At 44.9% G+C, this 27836-nt stretch overlaps 1 protein-coding gene across 1 annotated transcript in view; it reads right to left on the bottom strand.

The window, feature by feature from the left end:
* LOC110511937 (E3 ubiquitin-protein ligase znrf2) overlaps window positions 1-27836 on the bottom strand; it is a 77519-nt gene that overhangs the window by 24626 nt on the left and 25057 nt on the right. The window contains exon 2 of the mRNA XM_021592615.3: window positions 9185-9280. Within this exon, the coding sequence (XP_021448290.2) occupies window positions 9185-9280 (96 nt within the window). The remainder of the gene's footprint in view (window positions 1-9184; window positions 9281-27836) is intronic.

Genomic DNA, 27836 nt, shown 5'->3' with positions numbered 1-27836 from the left:
CAGATGGCTGTGTGTGCCCTAGAAAAGCCTGTGTGTGGGTCATGCTTGTTTTATTGTGCCTGTTGATGGCAGTAGGATACCTGGACAAGACAAGACAAGACATGCAGGCAGTCTATACTTGTTTGCTTAAACAAAGAGGAGACATTGTGGCAATGCCATGTGTTTCAATTCCAATAGTACTGATGGCTATGGGGATGGTATGAGAGGACGGGGAGGAGGAGGGACGAGGTAGAGGTTGGGGGAGGGGGAGGGAGGAGAAGGATGATGGGGGAAGGAGAAGGTCGGAAAGGACGAGGAGGATGATGGGGGGGAGGAGGTGGGGAGGGGATGATGGGGGGGGGGGGGGAGAGGATGGGGGAGGGACGAGGAAGCGCGGGGGCTATTAGATACTGTCTTTGAGGTGCACAAAGCAAACAGCTCAGAAGCACATGAACATGCTGATTAAACACCTTCAGGATGTATGGCGTGTGTGTGTATTTGTGAGTGAGTGTGTTTGGTGTGTGTGTGTGTGTGTGTGTGTGTGTGTGTGTGTGTGTGTGTGAGAGAGAGAGATAGAAAGCGTGTGTACACACATCTGTGTTTGCATGTGTGAGTGTGTGCTAAAAGTCAAAGATTACAGCTTCTAAACTCTGTTAGTGTGTGTTGTCTGGACTGAGCTCAGCTAGTAATAGTCTCAGGACACACAGACAGGGACAGTTAGGGAACCAGGGAAAAGTCTCGATCAACATTAGACTACACAGGCCTCATAAAGACATTGTTAGCATCTCCCTCTACACAGACCACTGGCCATTCATTTCAATCACTTCACGACACATGCAAGCAGTTGCACGCACACTCACACACTCTCACACACTCACACACTCACACACTCTCACACACTCACACACTCACACATTCACACACTCACACACTCACACACTCACACACTCTCACACACTCACACACTCTCACACACTCACACACTCACACATTCACACACTCACACACTCACACACTCTCACACTCTCACACTCTCACACTCACACTAACCCTCGTTAACATGCACAGCTGATTCACCATCTTTGAGTCTAACGACAGGTCAGAGGCCTGTGTCGTGATGGAGGACCATGTTACTGTGGTAATGGGGTCGGTGACGTTAGCGTGTGTCATGGGTCGTCTATATACCAGACAGACACAGAACGGATGATTAGCAAAACAATCTCTGGAAAAACTGGCTCTCTAGCTAGAAACGGGAGGAAGAAAACGTGACACTAAGTGTCCGCCCCAAATGGCAGCCTATTCCCTTACTTTTGACCAGGGCCCATTTGGGACTAGGCCTAATTTAAATCATGAGCGCTGACCAAGAGAAGGAATGGCATATTAATACAGTGTATTATTAACCTGAATGCACTCTAATGTAGCCGACAGATGAACACCACCAAGATAAAAATCATCATCAATAGTGTTCAGAACGTATTCTACTTCTCTCAAAAACACATTATTTACAACAACGTGACTGTATTAGGATAGATAACGAATCCTATTTAGTATTAGTATTTTAGGGAATAGAGTGTAAGTGTACTGTAGTACTGTAGAGGGAGACAGTGCTAGGACAGGGAAACTAGTGAGCACAGAACTGCTAGACGGCTTCTCAGCAGGGGATTTCTATCGTCATGGAAATGCACACACACAAGTAAAGGTGTGTTTTCCATCAGCAAAGAAGATCAAAACACAGGTTCTCAAGCCCTTCTGTAACTTTGTTTTTCCACCATGTCCCAGCCAAGAATAACAGAGAGAAACAGGAGCGGTGGGAGGTGTCAATCATGGTACAATATTACCATAAATCAAACGGTGAAACCCTATTCTAACATGGAACAAACCATAGAAAATGTGGCCTATCTATCTCTATCTGTCAGACCAATAGACTCTCTGATCACCGCCAAGAGAGGGCTGTCTCCAGCCTCCACACTCCACACTCCAGCCCTGTGGTTCTTTGCAGGCATTGACAGGGTTGTGGAGGGGGAAAGTGCAGCTGGCTTTGGCCTGGTTGATTAAATGGGCAGTCTGGCTCTCTCTCTCTCTCCACTCCCCATCTCTTTCTCTCTCTCCTCTATTTTCCCTCTCTGGGTATGCCTGCCTGCCTGCTGCCCTGCATGTTAAAGCTGCTCCTCTTGGCTCAGTGTCAGAGCAGGGTTCTCTGCTGGGACTCTCCACATTCCAACTTACTGCCAACTTCCTTTTCAGCAAAAAAAGAAGAGCCTGAAAAGCAGGGACTAATTGATACCTGTCCACACTGACTCATCATCATGGCCTTATCTCCCTGTCCTTACTGTAATTAGCCTATAGGGGCTTCCATCAGACTCAGGGCTCAGTGGTGTGTTGTGTTCACTGTTTAGAATGAGAGGAGGCTCAACATTGATCCTGTGGTATTGTCTAAATTCATCTTTAGCCATGGTTTAGTGCTCTCTGTGTATGAGCTGGACAGAGAAAGGATGCAGGGAATGTATTATACTAGCTAGGCTACCCCTGCCTTTCCCTCTTAGGTAGACACACACACGACATGTCCCCCTGCCCCCTCAAGCCCAGACATTCTCCTCAGACAGACAGACAGACAGACAGACAGACAGACAGACAGACAGACAGACAACACCAGTCTCCAGCACTAACAGCAGTACTGCAGTGTTCTCAGAGTTCAACACCAACACCCCTCTGTAGTAGTACATCTGACAGGCTACTGTATTGTGTCTATGTGTGAGTGTGGTTTGTGCTGTCTTCTCCCGAGTCATTAGGACAGTGTCACACAACACAGGACTATGATACAGTAACACACAGATAGTAAGGGGGCTAGGCAGTAAATGCTGTATCTGGAGTGTCCAGTTTGAGTGCCTGGACTGTGGAGGGAGAGTCCCCTCTCTCACTATCATTGGTTGCTCAGGGCCTACTGCTACTTCCTGTTTCCTGGTCCAATCAGAGTGTCTCAGGAACAAGACAGTGTAGCGTCATGACGTGGCCCTCTATGGGTATAGCGCGTGCCTTCCCCCTCTCTCTCCTCTCCTACACCCAGGTTCTGTTATCTCAGAGACTCTCTCCTCCTGGCCATGCAGAAAGAGACACATAGAGAGAACAAAGGAATTTATTCTACATCACAGAACTTGAGAACTGAACAATATCCATGTTTTGGAGAATGTGTAAACGGTCAGTGGAGTAGCCAGCTACGACCCCGGTCCGTTTTGTTTCATGTTTGTGACCTCATGAAAGACAATACAGCCACATTACCATAACTCTGTTCATACAGGTGCCTCCATTATGAGGTTTGCGTCTAATTATGGTATAAAATGAATGAGTAAAGATGAAACTATTTGTGAAATGATGTAATGATGTTAATGTGAGAGCATTCCCTTTCAAGTTTAACTACGTCATTGGCCCACCTTGGGAAATCCTCTTCAGACCATGCATACCCCAGTCAGCTGAGGGGCAAAGGTTTGAGTAGAGACCACAAAAACCTCAGTTTAAGCTAAGGTTGTAATGGTTGTTGAATTCCTAACCATACCACGTGGAGCATTGGCTACATGGCGGGAAATGGTTAGGGAACCTCCCCTATCATTTCCTTGTAACCATCTCTACTGTTTGTTTGTTTATGCATTTCTGTGATGATTTAGTTAGGTAGTAAATAAATGATGAAGACAATTGTATGGATGATTCATAGTAAAGGCTGGGTTCATGCAGATAACCAACAATTTACGACATTTGGAATGAGACTAACGTGAGGTAAAGAATAATTCATTAATTAGAAGACTAATTGATCAGATATTAAAATATCTGAAGAGTTATATTAAGAAAATTATAACTTTGTAATCTGAAGATTTTCCTTGGTGCCACAACTTCCTAGTTAATTACATTTGCATGATTAGTTTAAACACGTAATTATAATTACAGAGAATTGATTTGATAAAATAAGTCTTCACTTTAAAACTTCTTGATGCACCCATCCCGTTACCGGGATCATTTTCGTCAACATCCGCTGAATTGCAGAGCGCCAAATTCAAATTCAATTACTAAAAATATTTCATTTTCATAAAATCACAAGTGCAATATAGCAAAACACAGTTTAGCTTGTTGTTAATACACCTGGTGTGTCAGATTTCAAAAAAGCTTTTCGGCGAAAGCATACCAAGCGTTTATGTAAGGACATCTCTCTCAGTAGACAAAACATTAAACAGCAAGCAGCCAAGTAGATTGGTCACGAAAGTCAGAAAAGCAATAAAACGAATCGCTTAGGTTTGATGATCTTCGGATGTTTGCACTCACGAGAGTCCCCGACTCCCAAAATGTTCCTTTTGTTCCATAAAGATGATTCTTTATATCCAAAATAAGTTATATTCAACCAATAACTTGGTTGGCGCGTTATGTTCAGAAATCCACAGGCTCGAGCGGTCACGACCAGGCAGACGAAAATTCCAAATAGTATCCGTAAAGTTCTTAGAAACATGTCAAACGTTTTTTTATAATCAATCCTCAGGTTGTTTTTACAATATATAATCAATAATATTTCAACCGGGACTGTAGCTTCTTCAATAGGAGAGAGAAAATGTCTGCTCCAAGCTGTTGCGCATGCAAAACGCTGCTGGCACCCAGCCATACAATGACGCAATGTGATCTTTCTCGCTCATTTTTCAAAATAAAAGCCTGAAACTATGTCTAAAGACTGTTCACACCATGGGGAAGCCATAGGAAAGGGAATATGGTTGATATCCCTTTAAATGGAGCAAAGGCAGGCAATGGAACAGAGAGCTTTCAGGAAAAGCAGCACTTCCGGGTTGGATTTTCCTCAGGTTTTCACCTGCAAAATCAGTTCTGTTATACTCACAGACAATATTTTGACAGTTTTGGAAACTTCAGAGAGTGTTTTCTATCCTAATCTGACAATTATATGCATATTCTAGATTCCTGGCCTGAGAAATAGGCAGTTTCATTTGGGTACGTTTTTCATCCAAACATCAAAATACTGCCCCCTACACTCAACAGGTTAATGATGCCAAAGACACGACAGTAGGTAGATATTTCCTAGGACGTGGTGTTACGTCATGTGACAGGGCTGTAGAGTGGTCCATAGGATGTCCAGCTGCAGCCCGGCAGCTCTGAGCATACCCTTCCCCTAGCATGTCTCCCCCACTAAGTGTGTGTGTGTGTGTGTGTTTGTGTGTGCAAACAGAATGCAGCTAGGTCCTCCTCTGTCTGCAGTACAGTGGGGGACATACAGCATCACATTGTGTATGTATGGACGTGAGGGCAAGAGAGAGAGAGTACAGAGAGGGAGAGAGAGAAAGAGAGATAGAGAAAGAGGGAGAGAGAGGGAGACAGCGAGAGAGAGGGTAAGTGAGAGAGGTAATGGGATTTGCTTGGGGAGTAGGGCCAGTTGTGTGAAAAAGAAGCTTCCATTCTCATCCTCTCTTTCTCTCTCGTGTCCCGTACTGCAGAGCAATAGAACAGGTAGAAACACAGAGCTGGCTGTCAGAGTGGTGCTGAGAGAGGAGGGGAGAGAGGAGGAGAGGATGAGAGGTAGAAACACAGAGCAAGCTGTCAGAGTGGTGCTGAGAGGGGAGAGGAGAGAGGAGGAGAGGAGAGGTAGAAACACAGAGCAGGCTGTCAGAGTGGTGCTGAGAGGAGAGAAGAGAGGAGGAGAGGTAGAAACACAGAGCTGGTTGTCAGAGTGGTTCTGCGAGAGGAGAGAAGAGAGGGGGAGAGGTAGAAACACAGAGCAGGCTGTCAGAGTGGTGCTGAGAGAGGAGAGAAGAGAGGAGGAGAGGTAGAAACACAGAGCAGGCTGTCAGAGTGGTGCTGAGAGGGGAGAAGAGAGGAGGAGAGGTAGAAACACAAAGCTGGTTGTCAGAGTGGTGCTGAGAGAGGAGAGAAGAGAGGAGGAGAGGTAGAAACACAGAGCAGGCTGTCAGAGTGGTGCTGAGAGAGGAGAGAAGGAGAGGAGGAGAGGAGGAGAGGTAGAAACACAGAGCAGGCTGTCAGAGTGGTGCTGAGAGAGGAGAGTAGGGAGGAGAGGAGAAGAGGGAGGAGAGGGATCAGTGATAATCTCTCCTGTCCACCTCCGTTACACTCCTCCTCACATGACTGATGAGCCAGACCAGACCTGCACAAGGGAACACTAACAATCATCTCTCTCTCCATATTCAGACACATAAACATACACACTCTTTACTAAAACTGTAGAGTAAGGTGTATCGCTCTCTCTCACCCTCCTTCTGTCTCTCCCTCTCTATTTTCATTTTCTCTCCCCCCTCCACTCCCCCTCTATCCCTGTATCTCTCATACTCTCCCTCTCTCTCCGGACACAGAGATTAGCTAGAGAGGAGTGGAGAATGCAGAAAGCCTGGAGGACAGCATAGGACACAGTGCTCAGGAAGATAATGACTGGCTGAAAAGAGTCTGTCTACAGGGGTACCAGGGCAGGCCAGGACAGGGGGATAAACCTATTCAGAGAAGGATGGGAGGGGGGAGTAAAGAGAGTGAAAGTCATGACTCACCACTCATACCCCAGCCAGTCTTCTCTAAGGTCTATTAACCCAGTAAAATGGCCTCCATTACTGGAGAATGTGACACATCTCTGATGACCAGCAGGTTTTGTTTAAACGCTGTTGGGCTGTTTAAAACCTGGGGATTATCTTTAAACAGCAGCACTTGTCCTCTCTGTCAATTGGGTGTGTTTAAAAAGCCCTTCTTCAGGCTGAGGGAGACGAAACAAGAGGTTTAAAGTCCACATGACTGATACATCCGTCTGGGGCTTGACCATATACTTGGTCTCCTCTGATGCAGGCAGGCAGGGGTGAGATTGTGTCACAGATAGCACATAAACACAGACAACCACAATATCAGGAGTGAAGCGCGCGCACACACACACACACACACACACACACACACACACACACACACACACACACACACACACACACACACACACACACACACACACACACACACACACACACACACACACACACACACACACACACACACACACACACACACACTACCAACCCTTAATTCATCCCTCCACCGTGTTTGATGATGGATGCCTTTCCCTCAGTCTTGTTGGTGTATGAGAATGCTGAATAATGCTCTTCCATCACGGTCACACTAAACGGTCACACTAAAAACAAGCAGACACAGAGAAACTGCTGCTGCCACCCTTACCCACTCCTGAGCCAAGATGAATTCCTGTTTGACTAGGCTTATACAGCAAGTCACTGTGGACTGAAGCTCCTCCATGATCCAATAATATAACAGTCATAGAAGTGTCCAGAATTTGACCTCTGCTGAAAAAAATAATATTGGCTACATGAGCTGCCAGACATGTGAGAGGACTGCTCAGAGAAGAGAAACAGACACATATTATTGCATCAGAGGTCGCTATGTCTCAGTGTTGAATGCACACTGGGCTATGTTGTTGATGTTGAGGAAGTCATGGAGTATACAAGAGCTAACAATACATTTGTGTGATTATTATTCATCTTATCAGTAAAACCTCACCCAAATGGCCCTCTATTCCCTACATAGTGCATAACTTTTGCCCAGGTCACATAGGGCTTTAGTCAAAATTAGTGCACTGTATAGTGAATGAGGTGCCATTTGGGATGCAGACAACATGCAGTCATTTGTTTTCTGACTAACTGAGTCCTTCCTACATGCTGACTTAGTGCTTAGAAGGGGCCACTACAAACTCCTTATTAGAGCTATTAGGCAATGACTTCCAGAGCCTGGGACGATCGTAGGAAGTATTTAAATGTAGAGTTGGAATGGAAAAGAGAGTGTGGGAGGTGTGGGAGGCAGAAATGTGTGTGTGTGTGTGTGGTCTGTGCTACTCTGTGCTCCAGAAACACACAGTGAGCATGAGGTCATATCCCCTTGATGAAGCAAGAGGAAATTAGCCATACCTTTAAGACTGATGCGATAGTTCTTAATAAAACAAACACCACTGGACCTTTCTTAAAATAAGATAGAGGGCTGAGCTCTGAGTGTGTATGTATGTATGTATGTAGCCTAGTGGTTAGAGCGTTGGACTAGTAACCGGAAGGTTGCAAGTTCAAATTCCCGAGCTGACAAGGTACAAATCTGTCAGTCTGCCCCAGAACAGGTAGTTAACCCACTGTTCCTAGGCCGTCCTTGAAAATAAGAATTAGTTCTTAACTGACATGCCTAGCAAAATAAAAGGTAAAATATTTTTTTTGTAAAAAAATTACATGTGTGTGTGTGTGTGTGTGTGTGGGGAACTCTGCTTCTTCTCAACCAGGAATGTAAACAGGGCTAAAAGTAAGCTAGGGGGCTCCAACTTTCCCCTCTCACTGCTGTATCCTAGTTTACATCTCCCCTGCAGAGATTACAGTATCAAATACATTACATGTTTTCACTGTCATTCACATAAACACTGTCCACTTAAGACTTGAGACCTGTTCAGTTTGTTTATGAAGAGAAGGCCCATAAATCTATTGTACCAGTCATCAGAAAGAGATTAAGAAACCAGGGGGAGATGCAATTGATTAGGAACCTTAGATTACAATTATTTATGGACTAGATCACTCATAACCATAGTAATAGGACTTGTTCTTCCACTGAGCCCCTACCCAGCCTGTTATGATGTACTTGGCTGTGTGTTGGCACCATAGTAATTCCACTGGGTGTTTATATAGACTGACAATGACTGAAAACGTGCAAAGGCTGATTAAGGCATTAAAGCGGCAACACAATGGGAGACAAATGAAAGATAAAGATAGAGAGTTTGTGTTTGAATTGAACTGCAGAGAGAGGAGAGAGTTATTTTGATCAATTTAGGCAGACAGTATTGGACAGACCAGGGAGTCAGGTGACAGTGACAGTCCCCTCTGTAACAGATCTGCCATAAAACACTTTGTCTTGCCATTATGATTACACAGACACAGAGCTAACACCTGCCGTGACACTAGTCACATTAGTCACTGAAGGGGAGGAGGAGTGGTATTGTAACTGCCAAACATCAGGCAGCTCATTCAGACACTGTCTGACAGCAACCATGTTGCAATAAATTAGCTTGTCAATTAACTCACAGACAGCCACGGCAACGTCTTGTCTGGCCACACACACTAAGCCCTTCCCCTTCACAAGCACCCGTTCAGCAAAGGAGAACAGTCTAGGGGTAGGGGAGTAAAGTAAGCAGTCTTACCGTTATAAGTCACTCTGGGTTTGGTCAAGCACATGACGATGTGTAGATCCATCTCATCCGTGGAGACAAACTTGGAGCAGACAGGGCACATGAAGCCTGCATGGAGGGAGAAGGGAGGAGGAAAGGAAGACCAAGTGGTAAATATGAAATCTAATTCTGTAAAGGGAAATCATTAAGTACCTACGTATATTGTTACCATAACACAGCATCACACACCCGAACCCCTCCGCCCAGCCATCACGACATTCTCTCTCTGACATTACAAACTGAATTCTCCCTATTACATTCTCCTGTAATTACACTCTATGAGTCACACTCAATAATCTCCCTGTGATATTAACAGCAAAGATGATAAAATGAGGTGATATTTAACACTGATTGCAAAGCTTGTCTTGACATTATCACTATGATGCAGCAGATTGCAGAGACGCCCTTTAAACTGAGATTATTAATGATCGTGTTTGGTAACTCTGCACTAAGCAGTTAACACAACTAGACAGCCAAACAGACTGACAGACAGGGTTTAATGTTGTTATCGATGATGTGGTATGATAACATGTGTGTTAGTGTAGGAATGATAGGGGTAGTATAGGAGGTATCTATCATTTGACTGGACTAGCAGCTGGGTTTATGGCAACCACCTCGGGTGGGCACAGAGGGAGGGAGTGTGTGTGTGTATGTGTGTGTATGTATGTATGTATGTATGTGAGTGAGTGAGTGAGTGTATGTCTGTGTGAGTGTGTGTGTGAGTGTGTGTGTATGTATGTGAGTGAGTGTGTGTGAGTGTGTGTATGTATGTACAGTGAGGGAAAAAAGTATTTGATCCCCTGCTGATTTTGTACGTTTGCCCACTGACAAAGAAATGATCAGTCTATAATTTTAATGGTAGTTTTATTTGAACAGTGAGAGACAGAATAACAACAAAAAAATCCATAAAAACACATGTCAAAAATGTTATAAATTGATTCGCATTTTAATGAGGGAAATAAGTATTTGACCCCCTCTCAATCAGAAAGATTTCTGGCTCCCAGGTGTATTTTATACAGGTAACGAACTGAGATTAGGAGCACACTCTTAAAGGGAGTGCTCCTAATCTCAGTTTGTTACCTGTATAAAAGACACCTGTCCACAGAAGCAATCAATCCATCAGATTCTAAACTCTCCACCATGGCCAAGACCAAAGAGCTCTCCAAGGATGTCAGGGACAAGATTGAAGACCTACACAAGGCTGGAATGGGCTACAAGACCATCGCCAAGCAGCTTGGTGAGAAGGTGACAACAGTTGGTGCGATTATTAGCAAATGGAAGAAACACAAAAGAACTGTCAATCTCCCTCAGCCTGGGGCTCCATGCAAGATCTCACCTCGTAGAGTTGCAATGATCATGAGAACGGTGAGGAATCAGCCCAGAACTACACGGGAGGATCATGTCAATGATCTCAAGGCAGCTGGGACCATAGTCACCAAGAAAACAATTGGTAACACACTACGCCGTGAAGGACTGAAATCCTGCAGCGCCTGCAAGGTCCCCCTGCTCAAGATAGTGCATATACATGCCCTTCTGAAGTTTGCCAATGAACATCTGAATGATTCAGAGGACAACTGGGTGAAAGTGTTGTGGTCAGATGAGACCAAAATGGAGCTCTTTGGCTTCAACTCAACTCGCTGTGTTTGAAGGAGGAGGAATGCTGCCTATGACCCCAAGAACACAATCCCCACCGTCAAACATGGAGGTGGAAACATTATGCTTTTGGGGGTGTTTTTCTGCAAAGGGGACAGGACAACTACAAGAAACGTCTGACCTCTGTGATTGCCAACGAGGGTTTTGCCACCAAGTACTAAGTCATGTTTTGCAGAGGGGTCAAATACTTAAAATTTAAATGCAAATCAATTTATAACATTTTTGACATGCGTTTTTCTGGATTTTTTTGTTGTTATTCTGTCGCTCACTATTCAAATAAACCTACCTTAAAATTCTAGACTGATCATTTCTTTGTCAGGGGGCAAACGTACAAAATCAGCAGGGGATCAAATACTTTTTCCCTCACTGTATGTATGTATGTGTGTATGTGTGTATATATGCGTGAGAATGTGTATGTGTGAGTGTGTGTGTGTGTGTGTGTGTGTGTGTGTGTGTGTGTGTGTGTATGTATGTGAGTGTGTGTGTATGTATGTATGTATGTGAGTGAGTGTGTATGTGTATGCGTGAGTGTGTGTATGTGTGAGTGTGTGAGTGTGTGTGTATGTATGTATGTGAGTGTGTGACATTATTGCATCAATATTAACACCTGCTCACCATCCATCCCTCGAGTCCAGCTAGTCCGAACTGATAACAGCCCTTTCCTGCTGCCAATGACCAAAAGCTCAGGCAGTCTCCTCGTGGAGTGCAATGAGTGGCAGGTGGTTAGAGCGTTGGACCCATCTGGACAAGAGGAATACCTATTTGAGAATGCTGTTCATTGACTACAGCTCGGCATTCAACACCATAGTACCCTCCAAGCTCGTCATCAAGCTCGAGACCCTGGGTCTCGACCCCGCCCTGTGCAACTGGGTACTGGACTTCCTGACGGGCCGCCCCCAGGTGGTGAGGGTAGGCAACAACATCTCCTCCCCGCTGATCCTCAACACTGGGGCCCCACAAGGGTGCGTTCTGAGCCCTCTCCTGTACTCCCTGTTCACCCACGACTGCGTGGCCACGCACGCCTCCAACTCAATCATCAAGTTTGCGGACGACACAACAGTGGTAGGCTTGATTACCAACAACGACGAGACGGCCTACAGGGAGGAGGTGAGGGCCCTCAGAGTGTGGTGTCAGGAAAATAACCTTACACTCAACGTCAACAAAACTAAGGAGATGATTGTGGACTTCAGGAAACAGCAGAGAGAACACCCCCCTATCCACATCGATGGAACAGTAGTGGAGAGGGTAGCAAGTTTTAAGTTCCTCGGCATACACATCACAGACAAACTGAATTGGTCCACTCACACAGACAGCATTGTGAAGAAGGCGCAGCAGCGCCTCTTCAACCTCAGGAGGCTGAAGAAATTTGGCTTGTCACCAAAAGCACTCACAAACTTCTACAGATGCACAATCGAGAGCATCCTGGCGGGCTGTATCACCGCCTGGTACGGCAACTGCTCCGCCCTCAACCGTAAGGCTCTCCAGAGGGTAGTGAGGTCTGCACAACGCATCACCGGGGGCAAACTACCTGCCCTCCAGGACACCTACACCACCCGATGTCACAGGAAGGCCATAAAGATCATAAAGGACATCAACCACCCGAGCCACTGCCTGTTCACCCCGCTATCATCCAGAAGGCGAGGTCAGTACAGGTGCATCAAAGCTGGGACCGAGAGACTGAAAAACAGCTTCTATCTCAAGGCCATCAGACTGTTAAACAGCCACCACTAACATTGAGCGGCTGCTGCCAACACACTGACACTGACTCAACTCCAGCCACTTTAATAATGGGAATTGATGGGAAATGATGTAAATATATCACTAGCCACTTTAAACAATGCTACCTTATATAATGTTACTTACCCTACATTATTCATCTCATATGCATACGTATATACTGTACTCTATATCATCGACTGTATCCTTATGTAATACATGTATCACTAGCCACTTTAACTATGCCACTTTGTTTACATACTCATCTCATATGTATATACTGTACTCGATACCATCTACTGTATCTTGCCTATGCTGCTCTGTACCATCACTCATTCATATATCCTTATGTACATATTCTTTATCCCCTTACACTGTGTACAAGACAGTAGTTTTGGAATTGTTAGTTAGATTACTTGTTGGTTATTACTGCATTGTCGGAACTTGAAGCACAAGCATTTCGCTACACTCCCATTAACATCTGCTAACCATGTGTATGTGACAAATAAAATTTGATTTGATTTTGGACTACCCCTGAACGAGGCAGTTAACCCACTGTTCCTAGGCCGTCATTGAAAATAAGAATGTGTACTTAATTGACTTGCCTAGTTAAATAAAGGTAAAATAAAGGTGTAAAAAAACAAAAACAAACAAAAAACGGCCAAATCGGTGTCCAAAAATACCGATTTCTGATTGTTATTAAAATCGGCCCAAATTAATAGGCCATTCCGATTAATCGGTCGACCTCTAGCACACACACACACACACACACACAGACACATACACTACATACACACACACATACTACAAACACACACACATACTACAAACACACAAACACATACTACACACACACACACACACACACACAAACACACACACATACTACAAACACACACACACACATACTGTACAAACACACAAAGTTGCATGAGCCTTTTACTTCAGTGTGCTAAATCAGGGTAACACAGAGTGTTTCTTGGTAGTCTTAAACAATTCTACTTTGAAACAAAAGTATACACCTCACACACATGGTTATGGTAAAGAATAAGACAGCTGTACCATGTCAGATATAGAGTTGAAGTGTATTAACTTGTGAATTTGCATCCCAATATTACACTTTATATACTGTACATCACAGAAGACTGAAAAAGAACATATTTGACATAGAAACACCGGATTTCCGTCTGGTTTTTAGAAATGATCTTCATTAATGATGAAATGATAACTATTAATAACATTCCACCAGGTGAAATTGTGTCACTTCTCTTGCGTTCATTGCACGCAGAGTCAGGGTATATGCAACAGTTTGGGCCGCCTGGCTTGTTGCGAACTAATTTGCCAGAATTTTATGTAATTATGACATAACATTGAAGGTTGTACAATGTAACAGCAATATTTAGATTTATAATTAAGTCTATGATTTGATATTTGATAGAGCAGTCTGACTGAGTGGTGGTAGACAGCAGCAGGCTCGTAAGCATTCATTCAAACAGCACTTTCGTGCGTTTTGCCAGCAGCACTTGCGTAGTTTATGACTTCAAGCCTATCAACTCCCGAGATTAGGCTGGTGTAACTGGTGTGAAATGGCTAGCTAGTTAGCGGGGTGCGCGCTAATAGCGTTTCAAACGTCACTCGCTCTGAGACTTGGAGTAGTTGTTCCCCTTGCTCTGCAAGGGCCGCGGCTTTTGTGGAGCGATGGTTAACGATGCTTCGTGGGTGGCTGTTGTCAATGTGTTTCTGGTTCGAGCCCTGGTAGGGGCGAGGAGAGGGACGGAAGCTACACTGTTACACTGGCAATACGAAAGTGCCTATAAGAACATCCAATAGTCAAAGGTATATGAAATACAAATGGTATAGAGAGAAATAGTCTTATAAATACTATACTATATAAATACTACTATACAACCTAAAACTTCTTACCTTGGAATATTGAAGTCTCATGATAAAAGGAACCACCAGCTTTCATATGTTCTCATGTTCTGAGCAAGGAACTTAAACGTTAGCTTTTTTACCTGGCACATATTGCACTTTTACTTTCTTCTCCAACACTTTGTTTTTGCATTATTTAAACCAAATTGAACATGTTTCATTATTTATTTGAGGCTAAATTGATTTTATTGATGTATTATATTAAGTTAAAATAAGTGTTCATTCAGTATTGTTGTAATTGTCATTATTACAAATAAAGAATTTTAAAAATCTTATTTTAAAAAGCTTTTTTTGGTCCTCCAATAAACGTAATCGGTATTGGCGTTGAAAAATCATAATCGGTCGACCTCTAGTACAGTATGTGTGTGTGTGTGTGTGTGTGTGTGTGTGTGTGTGTGTCCGGACTGATCGAGTCTGTCACCCTGGTCTACAAGGCTCCTGGGATTAAGAGATTATTCAGCCAGTGGCCAACAGGTTCTCACCTCAAGGCCCGTTCCCCTCTGCTTATCACACCCATTATATCCTGCAGCTCACTATAGTGTACACAGTGTGTGTGTATGCATGTGTATTTACAGATTATTTCCTGTAAAATACATCCATATAATATATGAGTCATCCTGATGTGTGCATGCAAACAGACCCACAGGCACATTAACCAGGTTTCCATCTTACCATCGCATGCAGAAGAATTACCTAACGCATAAAAACGACAGTAATGTCAGTACAATTTGATACAGTCGGACAGACCATTTGTTTGTTCCACAAGGTGGGATCTTGTGTCGGTAAAATGAATTATGCGAGAAATGGCATTGGAGAGGCCTTTATGTGCAAACATTGATATATTAATCATCACATAGACTATAAACTCGGAATCGCGGCAAGATATGCGCCCACCGTCACAACGTGAAAAAGCATTTCAAGTTCATAAGCAGATGAAATAAGTTACGATGAACTTCACATGGTGGTTAAGTGCATGGTGATCATGCACATTTCCAATAGGCTATTATTTGAATGCTGTTGACATAATGATCAGTGCTTGGCTGCCAATTATTTCATCAAATGATCTCGCTCTTATCCATATCTAATCATATAACCCCCCCGCCCACTTTATCAGCCAAGTCTTGTCTAGACAGAGAGCCTGAAGCAAAACTAGATTGTGCATGTTTGTGTGACAAAACCATCTGTAGTTGTGATTGAAACCCACAGCTTTTAATTGGTACATGGGAACTTAACTGCTTCGTCATCACGCAGCCTTTTGTCCACAAAAAGTGGCGGGAACATGCACATATTGTTTTTAATGCAGATTTTAGAATATTCACATGAAAATCCGTCTCCAATTGGATGGAACCCCAGCTATGGACACACACCAGGATGACTGATGTATTATCAGGATGCACTTTCCAGGAAATGAATCTGGAAATACTCCGTCACAACACACACCCCTGTAGGCCCTGCACTCCTACATGCAACAATCAATCTCTAGCCCAACTCAACTCTGCAGGGGGTACAGTTACGTCTACAGATCTGAAGACAATACTGTAGACAATTTCAGGGGGTAGCCCCGTCTGGGACTCGGTCCGAACCTCTTGACAAGGTTGCAAGGTGTTGGGTTAAGCTTGCTACATTACCCCCTTTCCTTCGGGAGAGCGTGTCCCCACACTTCTCTTTATCAAGTCTCTCACATCACATGTACACTCCTCTTCACGGGCGCCATCCCACTTCAGACACCAATGTGTGTTTGTGTGTGCGTCCGGGTATTTTCAGAATCATTTCCTGGAAAATGCCTCCACAGAATATATGCCTCATCCTGGTGTGCTTGCATACAAACAGACACGTGTGTGTGTGTGTGTGTGTGTGTGTGTGTGTGTGTAGATATTGGCTGTACTAAATGCTAAACCATTTCTGTGGAGAGGATATTGGAGAGGAGGAGAGGAGTGTCCCACTTCCAGCAGGGACTAGAAGAGATAAGAGGAGATAAGGTGGGAAATTCAAAGCTGAACTACTACACAACAGCATAAGCTGACTAACTGAGGGGGTTAACCATCTCTCCTTTGCTCACCTCCTCTTCCCTCCCTCCATTTAGACACCAAGCTGACACCCTCTGCTCTGGCTCTGGCAAAGCAGACTAGCAGACGGGGCAGACTATGATGAGGAGAAGGACAGCTGTGACCGTCTCTGTGTCTGCCCAGTGCTCACTATAGGGCACACAGAGTAGGGAGGTGTGCTAGCATGGTATGTCTGCCAACTAGGCCTATAGGACAGAATGGAGCACAGTGGCACAGTATGGCCTGTCTGGCCAGCTGTAGGTCCAGCCAGTCTGGACTCTGGGTGTACTGAGTCAATACAGATCATCTAAAGGTGATGCCGACCGTCACATACTACGTGTTTAGTTTGTATGACTGTTCACCTGACATCTCCAGCCTTCACAAGAGAAGCTATCTACAGTGCCTTGCGAAAGTATTCGGCCCCCTTGAACTTTGCGACCTTTTGCCACATTTCAGGCTTCAAACATAAAGATATAAAACTGTATTTTTTTGTGAAGAATCAACAACAAGTGGGACACAATCATGAAGTGGAATGACATTTATTGGATATTTCAAACTTTTTTAACAAATCAAAAACTGAAACATTGGGCGTGCAAAATTATTCAGCCCCTTTACTTTCAGTGCAGCAAACTCTCTCCAGAAGTTCAGTGAGGATCTCTGAATGATCCAATGTTGACCTAAATGACTAATGATGATAAATACAATCCACCTGTGTGTAATCAAGTCTCCGTATAAATGCACCTGCACTGTGATAGTCTCAGAGGTCCGTTAAAAGCACAGAGAGCATCATGAAGAACAAGGAACACACCAGGCAGGTCCGAGATACTGTTGTGAAGAAGTTTAAAGCCGGATTTGGATACAAAAAGATTTCCCAAGCTTTAAACATCCCAAGGAGCACTGTGCAAGCGATAATATTGAAATGGAAGGAGTATCAGACCACGGCAAATCTACCAAGACCTGGCCGTCCCTCTAAACTTTCAGCTCATACAAGGAGAAGACTGATCAGAGATGCAGCCAAGAGGCCCATGATCACTCTGGATGAACTGCAGAGATCTACAGCTGAGGTGGGAGACTCTGTCCATAGGACAACAATCAGTCGTATATTGCACAAATCTGGCCTTTTTGGAAGAGTGGCAAGAAGAAAGCCATTTCTTAAAGATATCCATAAAAAGTGTTGTTTAAAGTTTGCCACAAGCCACCTGGGAGACACACCAAACATGTGGAAGAAGGTGCTCTGGTCAGATGAAACCAAAATTGAACTTTTTGGCAACAATGCAAAACGTTATGTTTGGCGTAAAAGCAACACAGCTGAACACACCATCCCCACTGTCAAACATAGTGGTGGCAGCATCATGGTTTGGGCCTGCTTTTCTTCAGCAGGGACAGGGAAGATGGTTAAAATTGATGGGAAGATGGATGGAGCCAAATACAGGACCATTCTGGAAGAAAACCTGATGGAGTCTGCAAAAGACCTGAGACTGGAACGGAGATTTGTCTTCCAACAAGACAATGATCCAAAACATAAAGCAAAATCTACAATGGAATGGTTCAAAAATTAACATATCCAGGTGTTAGAATGGCCAAGTCAAAGTCCAGACCTGAATCCAATCGAGAATCTGTGGAAAGAACTGAAAACTGCTGTTCACAAATGCTCTCCATCCAACCTCACTGAGCTCGAGCTGTTTTGCAAGGAGGAATGGGAAAAAATTCAGTCTCTCGATGTGCAAAACTGATAGAGACATACCCCAAGCGACTTACAGCTGTAATCGCAGCAAAAGGTGGCGCTACAAAGTATTAACTTAAGGGGGCCGAATAATTTTGCACGCCCAATTTTTCCGTTTTTGATTTGTTAAAAAAGTTTGAAATATCCAATAAATGTCGTTCCACTTCATGATTGTGTCCCACTTGTTGTTGATTCTTCACAAAAAAATACAGTTTTATATCTTTATGTTTGAAGCCTGAAATGTGGCAAAAGGTCGCAAAGTTCAAGGGGGCCGAATACTTTCGCAAGGCACTGTATCTGTCTGACCACATGCAGTGTAATACAAACCCAACACGGCTGCTTGCTTGGTGTTAAAGGTAACACTCCTATCTAATGACTGTCCTTTGTGTGTGTGCGTGTGTGTGCCTGTGTGGGTGTGTGTGTGCCACCGTGTGTGTGTGTGTGTGTGTAAATGTGTGTGTGTGTGCCAGCATGGGTGTCTGTGTGTATTTGTGTGTGTGCCAGCGTGGGTGTGTGTGTGTATGTGTGTCCTCTCTGTGTCTCTGGGTTATTTACTGTAAACCATGGCCACAGGAGGGGAGCAGCTGCATATTAACCAATGACCACATCAACACAGAGCAGGCCAGGGCTAGATCCAGGACCAACTGCCAGAGAACAGCAACTCAAACGTCTTACACCAACACACACAGAGCCCAGTACTCCTACAGGCAACAACCTACATCAAGCCTAATTCAACTCTGCAGGGGGTACAGCTAGATGTACAGATCTGAAGATAATCCACTGGCATGAACTGTATAGACCTACAAGCCAGCTACCACGCAGTAGACAGTAACTGTCAGAAAGCCTGCTGTCTGGGAAGGGAAATAATGCGCTCAATTGTACTGGTAATCATGTTCATCTTGTTTCAACATCTGTTTCTGTGTGTGTGTGTGTGTGTGTGTGTGTGTGTGTGTGTGTGTGTGTGTGTGTGTGTGTGTGTGTGTGTGTGTGTGTGTGAGAGAGTGAGAGAGAGACGGTGAGAGAGAACGAGAGAGGGTGAGAGGGAGAGAGAGCAGACTGTTGGTAGAATTCTCTCCTCTCCTGCAGAGAAAGGTTGCACAACATAACATAGCCTTGGCAGCTAGTCTACATCTTTTCTCTGGGTTATTCAATTTCAGGGCTCTGATCTTGTGTCATGCTGCATATAGAAAACATACATTGTCTGATCACGGTGTTGTTTAATTGTCTGGAATTACATTTAATTATAAGTGAATGTTGAGAGAGAGGGACATTTAATTGAAGGAATGACTATGGAGGGATGGAGGAGAGCTGAAGTGGAACCTTTATCTTGATAAACAGACTAGAGTTAGTGACATCATCAGAGCAATAACATGAGGTGACAGTTTGACAGTCAGTGGGTTTTCAAGACACCCAAAGTCACGGTACATAGTCAAGATAATCAACATGATAATAAAGTCATGAAATCATGGCAGGCTATAAAAGACAGAGTTGGTATGCATGGCCTTAACGGTGATGACATTCACACGCCAGTCTGATAGAGCCCATATAGAACGGTAATGAGGAAGATCCCCCTGTCCCCTCTTTTACACACATGCTTAGTCGAGGTTACTAAAACATTGATCTCAATATCATATTTGGGAAAATACAAGTAAAGGAACAGAACAGAAAACAAAGAGTGGAAAGTAAAAAATATCCTCAAGCCAATGTTCTCCCAGTCAGTCAGTCCCACGGGAAGAGGAGAGAGGCCAGCACCATTAGCAACAATCAGATAAGGAGAGAAGGAGTTGGTGAGGAGAGGAGGAGATGGGGGGATAGAGGGGGAGATGAGAGGAGATGGAGAGTAGAGGAGATGGGGAGTAGAGGGGGAGATGAGAAGTAGAGGAGGAGATGGGGGTAGAGGAGGAGATGAGAGGAGGAGATGAGAGGAGGAGATGAGGAGTAGAGGAGGAGATGAGAAGTAGAGGAGGAGATGGGGAGTAGAGGAGGAGATGAGAGGAGGAGAGGAGTAGAGGAGATGGGGAGTAGAGGAGGAGATGAGAAGTAGAGGAGGAGATGGGGGTAGAGGAGGAGATGAGGAGGAGATGAGAGGAGGAGATGAGGAGTAGAGGAGGAGATGAGAAGTAGAGGAGGAGATGGGGAGTAGAGGAGGAGATGAGAGGAGGAGAGGAGTAGAGGAGATGGAGGTAGAGGAGGAGATGAGAGGAGGAGATGGAGATGAGAGGAGGAGATGGGAAGTAGAGGAGGAGATGAGAGGAGGAGATGAGAGTAGGAGATGGGGAGTAGAGGAGGAAATGGGGAGTAGAGGAGGAGATGAGAGGAGTAGAGGAGATGGGGGTAGAGGAGGAGATGAGAGGAGGAGATGAGAGTAGGAGATGGGAGTAGAGGAGGAGATGGAGATGAGAGGAGGAGATGGAGATGAGAGGAGGAGATGGGAAGTAGAGGAGGAGATGAGAGTAGGAGATGGGGAGTAGAGGATGAGATGGGAGTAGAGGAGGAGATGAGAGGAGTAGAGAAGATGGGGTAGAGGAGGAGATGGGGAGTAGAGGAGGAGATGAGAGGAGGAGATGGGGAGTAGAGGAGGAAATGGGGAGTAGAGGAGGAGATGAGAGGAGTAGAGGAGATGGGGTAGAGGAGGAGATGAGAGGAGGAGATGAGAGTAGGAGATGGGGAGTAGAGGAGGAGATGGAGATGAGGAGGAGATGGGAAGTAGAGGAGGAGATGAGAGGAGGAGATGGGGAGTAGAGGAGGAGATGGGGAGTAGAGGAGGAGATGAGAGGAGTAGAGGAGATGGGGGTAGAGGAGGAGATGGGGAGTAGAGGAGGAGATATGGGGAGTAGAGGAGGAGATGAGAGGAGGAGCAGCAACAAATAGCATTAGGTACATCATGCTCTGTTCAAATTAGGAACACCTTCCTTAACTCAGGATATCCTATAAGCCAAACCAAAGGCCTGCGTCAGCATCTATCCCATCTAGCCCCCAGCCTCGATCTTATTAAATCCCATGTATGTATTACATTATCATTTTATGGATCGGCAGGCTAGCTCTAAATGGGATGGTGCGTGGGGCCTTGCCTGAGAACTTCCTTCCTCTCTCACAGCCGTACAGCGCTATTGTCACTATTTCAATTATTTATTTATTTGATCTTTTTTTCTCTTTACTCTGCATTGTTGGAAAAGGAACCATAAGTAAGCATTTCATTGTTAGTCTACACCTGTTGTTTACGAAGTGTGACAAATAACATTTGATTCAATTTGACTTGTATGTCAGCAGGGCCACACACACACACACACACACACACACACACACACACACACAGGAGTGGAGAAGAGCTCCAGTCCTCCAGGGCCCCAGTCCGGCTTTCCCATCCTTGTCTGTTGACTATGGTGTGAAGGGACAATCACTACATCTAGCTCCTAAATGGTATGACATTTGTTGTAACACACATCTCAGGCAAAGGAGAACCCCCTTTCTCATGGGCTGTTACAGTCTTAAAATAAAATGCAGAAATAGAATTGCCTATGGTAAACAACAGCTAGTCATGAGCACCAAAACAATCTTGTCAAAATGTCTCCATCCTTGTGATGTAGGTAGTACCCATAATCACTCACCAGACTAACACGCTGGACAGGACAGCCAAGCAGAGACAACCAACCTGACTATGACAACAAAGATGACGCAACACACAGTCAGCCATTTAACCATCAGTTTATTGCATGATGAGACTAGGTTATGTTCTTTTTTTTTAACAAAAACCTTCAAACGACAGGATTTTATGATGATAGTGAACAGGGACAATGTTGTCCTAATCGTACAATGCGCTGTGGATTATTTTCAAACCTCAGCAAATACATAGTGACAGCAGCCTAAAATATGGACTTTTCCATATTTATCACCAGCAGCCTAAAAAGCCTTCTAAAAGCCAGTGCTGCCATGCAGCCTGGAGTCTTCCATCAAGGAGCTGTTCTCCACTCCCCAGTCCCCTGTCCTGCACTCTCTCTGCCACATCAATGATTGATTCTGAGGGCTGGAGCCCCAGGAGAGAGCAGGGGGCCGAAGAATCTCTGCCTGGCTATGGAGGGGGGGATCTGGGCTGAGCAGAGCTAGCATACCTGGTCCCTGGGACCTCCATGGTGCTGCTGGTGATGATAATGTCACCGTAGCTTTAGCATGATAATCTCTGTGGTACATAAAGTTCCTGTGGGTGGGTAGACCGGCTGACTGGTTGGGACATTATTACACAGACAGACATGAATGTTGTATGATTACTGCTAAAAGTATAGACTGAGATAGAGAAAAGTATAGAAAGTATAGACAGAGATAGAGAGAGAGAGTGAAACAGAAAGCAAAATAAAGAGAAATAGAATGAGTAGAGAGAGAAATAGATAGAAAGAGATTATACACTGAGTATACTAAACATTAGGAACACCTTCCTAATGTTGAGCTGATGAAAATGCTGAAATGATTATCAGTTGAAGTTGAATTGAACAGTGTTAAACAATCAGAATGGAGAAAGACTCATTAAAATCACTTAGAATGTATGTGTTGCTACTCTAGGGCCACACTACTCATACAGCAAGTTTAGAGATTTTATTATTCAAAAACATCCAATACCATCAAATATCGTCCTTTTTTTTCATACTGTGATTTGATATTTTGGCCATATCGTCCAGCGTTTGTTGACTCCAATGCTTCCCACAGTTGTTTCAAGTTGGCTGGATGTCCTTTGCATGGTGGATCATTCTTGATACACACGGGAAACTGTTGAGTGTGAAAAACCCAGCAGCGTTGCAGTTCTTGACACAAACCGGTGCATCTGGCACCTACTATCATATCCCTTTCAAAGGAACTTCAGTCTTTTGTCCTCCCCTTCACCCTCTGAATGGCACACATACATAATCCATGTCACAATTGTCTCATGGCTTTAAAATCCTTCTTAGCCTGTCTCCTCCCCTTCATCTACACTGATTAAAGTGGATTTAAGTGACATCAATAAGGGATCATAGATTTCACCTGGATTCACCTGGTCAGTCTATGACACGGAAAGAGCAGGTGTTGTTAATGTTTTGTATAGTCAGTGTAGAGTGTAAATTTAGGGGCCAGGTTAACCCTGCCAGCGGGCCTGACTGCTACATCACAGTCAGGAAGTAATGCACTGGGCTGTCACCACACACAAAGTTTTAGCTACTCTAGTTACAGAGAAAGACGTGATATCCATAAAGAGTCCAGTGAACCATTGTCTAATTAAGCAATAAGGCCCGAGGGGGTGTGGTATATTTTCAATATATATTTTCAATATACCACAGCTATGGGCTGTTCTTATGCACTACACAATGCAAAGTGCCTGGATACAGCCCTTAGCCATGGATTATTGGCCATATACCACAAACCCCAGAGGTGCCTTATTGCTATTATAAACTGGTTACCAATGTAATTAGAGCAGTAAAAATAAATGTTTTGTCATACCCATGGTATACGGTCTGACCACGGTTTTGTCATACCCATGGTATACGGTATACCACGGCTGTCAGCCAATCAGCATTCAGGGCTCGAACCACCCAGTTTATAATCTATAATCTGTTTGTGGCTGTCACGCCCTGACCTGAGTATTCTTTGTTTTCTTTATATATTTTGGTTAGGTTAGGGTGTGACATGGGTGATGTATGTGTTTTGTACTGTCTAGGGGTTTTGTAGGTTTATGGGGTTGTTTACCATCTAGGTGTTTATGTATGTTTATGGTTGCCTAGATTGTTTACCATCTAGGTGTTTACCATCTAGGTATTTATGTATGTTTATGGTTGCCTAGATTGGTTCTCAATTAGAGGCAGCTGTTTATCATTGTTTGGGAACCATATTTAGGCAGCCATCTGCTTTGGGTATTTTGTGGGTTATTGTCTATGTGATGTTGCATGTTTTCACTCAGTATTTATAGCGGTCACGTTCGTTTTGATACTTTGTTTGTTTGTTTAGTGTACTTCGTGTTTTTTCGTCTTTCATTAAAAATATGTATTCACATCACGCTTTGCGCTTTGGTCGCCTCACTACAACGATCGTGACAGTGGCACAACCCTATTTAAGGGCATTTTTATTAGAGAGGTGAAGTGATGACACTCTTTGGGCAAGCTCTCTGAGAGGAGGGGTGAGGAGACAAGGAGAGAGGAGCTGAGAGCAGAGAGATGAGGAAAGAGGCGAGGGTAATATTAGAGAGACACTATCACCAGCCACCCATCTGCCAGACAGCCTCACTCTCCCCATGTGTCACAGTCTGACGTGTCAGGGACTATAATTAAAATCAGAGAACAAGGACAACACTGACGGCACATCAGACGGGCTCTATTTACAGAAATATAGTATGGGAGGGAGGGAGGAGAAAAAGAAAGACTGTAATTTCCTCTGTTTTTGCTAAAAGGAGGGAGGAAATTGATTGTGTCGGGGGGCCTGGCTGGGTTTGGATCTGGAAAGACAGAAACAATCAGCTCTAGGGGGCAGACAGACTGAACAGACAGAGTATCATGACAAGAAGAGGAAATAGAAAGAGAGATGATAGAAGCTAAACCGCCCACTGCAGCCACTGAACCATGCCCTGTTCTCTCTCATCGGCTCACATGCCCTGTTCTCGCTCATCGGCTCACATGCCCTGTTCTCGCTCATCGGCTCACATGCCCTATTGACTGTCATTGACAGTAGAGCAGTGTAGGCCACAGAGGGCCTGCATGCGGGAGTGAGGGACTGGGAAGATTCAAACATGACCATATTATCCATATTACCCTTATTAATACATGGGGGGTGGAGTTAAGGACCTGAAACTACAGCCTCAAACATTCTCATTTTGTACAGCACTTAGGATAAAGTTTCTATGACTCTGGACCTGACCTGGTCCTTGAACCCCAGCATTCTGTTTTTGGACCGGGCTAAGCTTATGTCTGGGTCTCCACTGTGGCTGTCACACACAGACCCACACAGGGAGAGGATGGTGAGACGGAGAGGGAGAGGGAGACCTAGATCAATGGGATGATTAGGGGTCATCCTATTGTGTGAAACCCTGAGCCAGAGAGAAAGAGAGACAGATAGAGAGGTAGAGGGAGAGAGAGGAAGAGAGAGGGAGAAAGAGGGGTCCTGGCACCATCACACAAGGTGAACTTGAGGGTCAAAAAAGAGAAGGAGAAAGAAGAAGGGAAAGGGAGGAGAGAGTGGGTAAGAGTTGAGTATAAATAAACCGGCTTTCAGTCACTGGAGGAAAGTAGAAGTAGGCTACTTCCTGACGAGTTGAGACGTGAAGGTGATGATGATACTGGAAAGCTGAGGAGATGGGGAGTCCTTCTTCTCTGTCTGCTCACATCGCAATACCTCACAGACAGACAGACAGACAGACAGACAGACAGACAGACAGACAGACAGACAGACAGACAGACAGACAGACAGACAGACAGACAGACAGACAGACAGACAGACAGACAGACAGACAGACAAGCAAGCCCCACGGAGCAGATAGCAGAGCGCTATGAAGAGGAATGGTGTGTTCAGGACAGGCAGGCTCAGCCCTAGGCCCTGGAGTGTTTGTATAGGCAGCTAGCCTATCTCTCATCAGCAGGCTTTCTTCTCTCTGTTAATCATCATCTGTCTGTCTGCCATCCCACCTCAACACACAGAAAAAACAAAGGAGATGGAAAAATAATCGAAGCAACGAAAAAAAGCGAAGGCAGAAAACAAAGCCACAGACCCTGGCAGGCCGGCACTGCAACTAAAGAACTGTGTTTGGAGTGCCCACTCCGACAAGCAGAGGGCTGCGTGGTGAGTGGCACGTGGGCAAACTGTCCTGTCTCTGTGTGTTGTCACAATACGAAGTGTGTTTTTAGCGCTCTGCTCCCGGCTGCTAATGACCCACATTCACAGTAAACCGTCCCGGTGAGTTCCACCCTGCACGGCAACCGTATCCATGGTGTCCATACCGCTGCTCATTAGTCCTGCAAGCCTGAGCTTATCAGTAACACTAAGTAACACAGGGCTCACAGAGACACTGCTAGGCTATACTGCACTGTACTGCACAGGACTCACAGAGACACTGCTAGGCTATACTGCACTGTACTGCAAAGGGCTCACAGAGACACTGCTAGGCTATACTGCACTGTACTGTACAGGGCTCACAGAGACACTTCTAGGCTATACTGTACTGCACAGGGCTCACAGAGACACTGCTAGGCTATACTGCACTGTACTGCACAGGACTCACAGAGACACTGCTAGGCTATACTGCACTGTACTGCACAGGGCTCACAGAGACACTGCTAGGCTATACTGCACTGTACTGCACAGGGCCCACAGAGACACTGCTAGGCTATACTGCACTGTACTGCACAGGGCTCACAGAGACACTGCTAGGCTATACTGTACTGTACTGCACCGGGCTCACAGAGACACTGCTAGTAGTATACACACCCTGTTAACTCAAAAAGGCAAGGTGACAGTGGATTTCTCTGGATCTCTGGATTTCATTACATTAGATTCAGGGGTCTGCATGAGGCCAAGTTGACAACTTTACAACTATTAATATGAACTGTTTAGTGAAACAGACGACACACATCCTCTCTCTCCCTCAGTCTGTCTCTCCCTCCCTTTCTCTCCCCCTCTCGCGCTCCCTCTCCATCTCAAGCCAAAAAACTTGAAGATATGCTGAGGATTTGTGTCACTGAACCAATAAAGCCTCTGGCCTCCATGACCCTTGCTCCGTGTGGAGGGGTCAGTGGAGAGAGATACAGAGAGAGAAGAGAAGAGAGAGAGGAGAGACACTTGTGCTACACAAACACACACCACACCTGCTCCATCCAGATGGGAGGACTGAACAGGCAGCAGAGAGAGAGAGATTAGGCAGGCAGGAAAGCAGGTCAGCCGGCAGGAGCACACAGGAGAACCAAGACGTACGTATCTATCCATCCATCCCTCACTCCCTCCCTAACCCATCCCTCCATCCACACAGGATTCATTTATCAAGGTGGCTTTCTACTGAACTGGAGGGAAGGGACTGAGACATAGTAACAGCCACAGTTCTACAGCCACAGCCCAGTTAGCCTAGCTCCCCATATCTACAGCCACAGCCCAGTTAGCCTAGCTCCCCATATCTACAGCCACAGCCCAGTTAGCTTAGCTCCACATACTGTAGGTGTTGTGTAGTCTGAACCGCTCAGTGACTAGGCTAAACGTCTTATTTTGAGAAGGATTTTTTGCTCTGCTCATTTCCACCACTATGCTTATCTTTGTCTCTGGAGGACGCACTGTGTGGTTTAAGTGTGTGCAGTACAGTCCTTCCTCATGCAGCATAATGACAGTCACAGTGGAAACATGTGTGACTGTGTTGTTCCACACAGTGGAAAAATGTGTGACTGTGTTGTTGGCCCACATTGGAGTTATCCTGGTTGATCTCTTTGGCTCCCACACGAAAGCTGGCTTTAGGTAGTCTGAACAAACCCACAGCAACCCCCCTCTACGACAACACCAAGGCTCCGTCTCATAGGGCAAACTTTTCTCTTTATAGTGCATACTATTGACCAGGGCCCATAGGGCT

The sequence above is a fragment of the Oncorhynchus mykiss genome, chromosome 3, assembly GCF_057628025.1.
Source record: "Oncorhynchus mykiss isolate SJ-2025 chromosome 3, ASM5762802v1, whole genome shotgun sequence".
Taxonomy (NCBI): Eukaryota; Metazoa; Chordata; class Actinopteri; order Salmoniformes; family Salmonidae; genus Oncorhynchus; species Oncorhynchus mykiss.
This window is presented reverse-complemented; position numbering and strand designations above follow the sequence as displayed.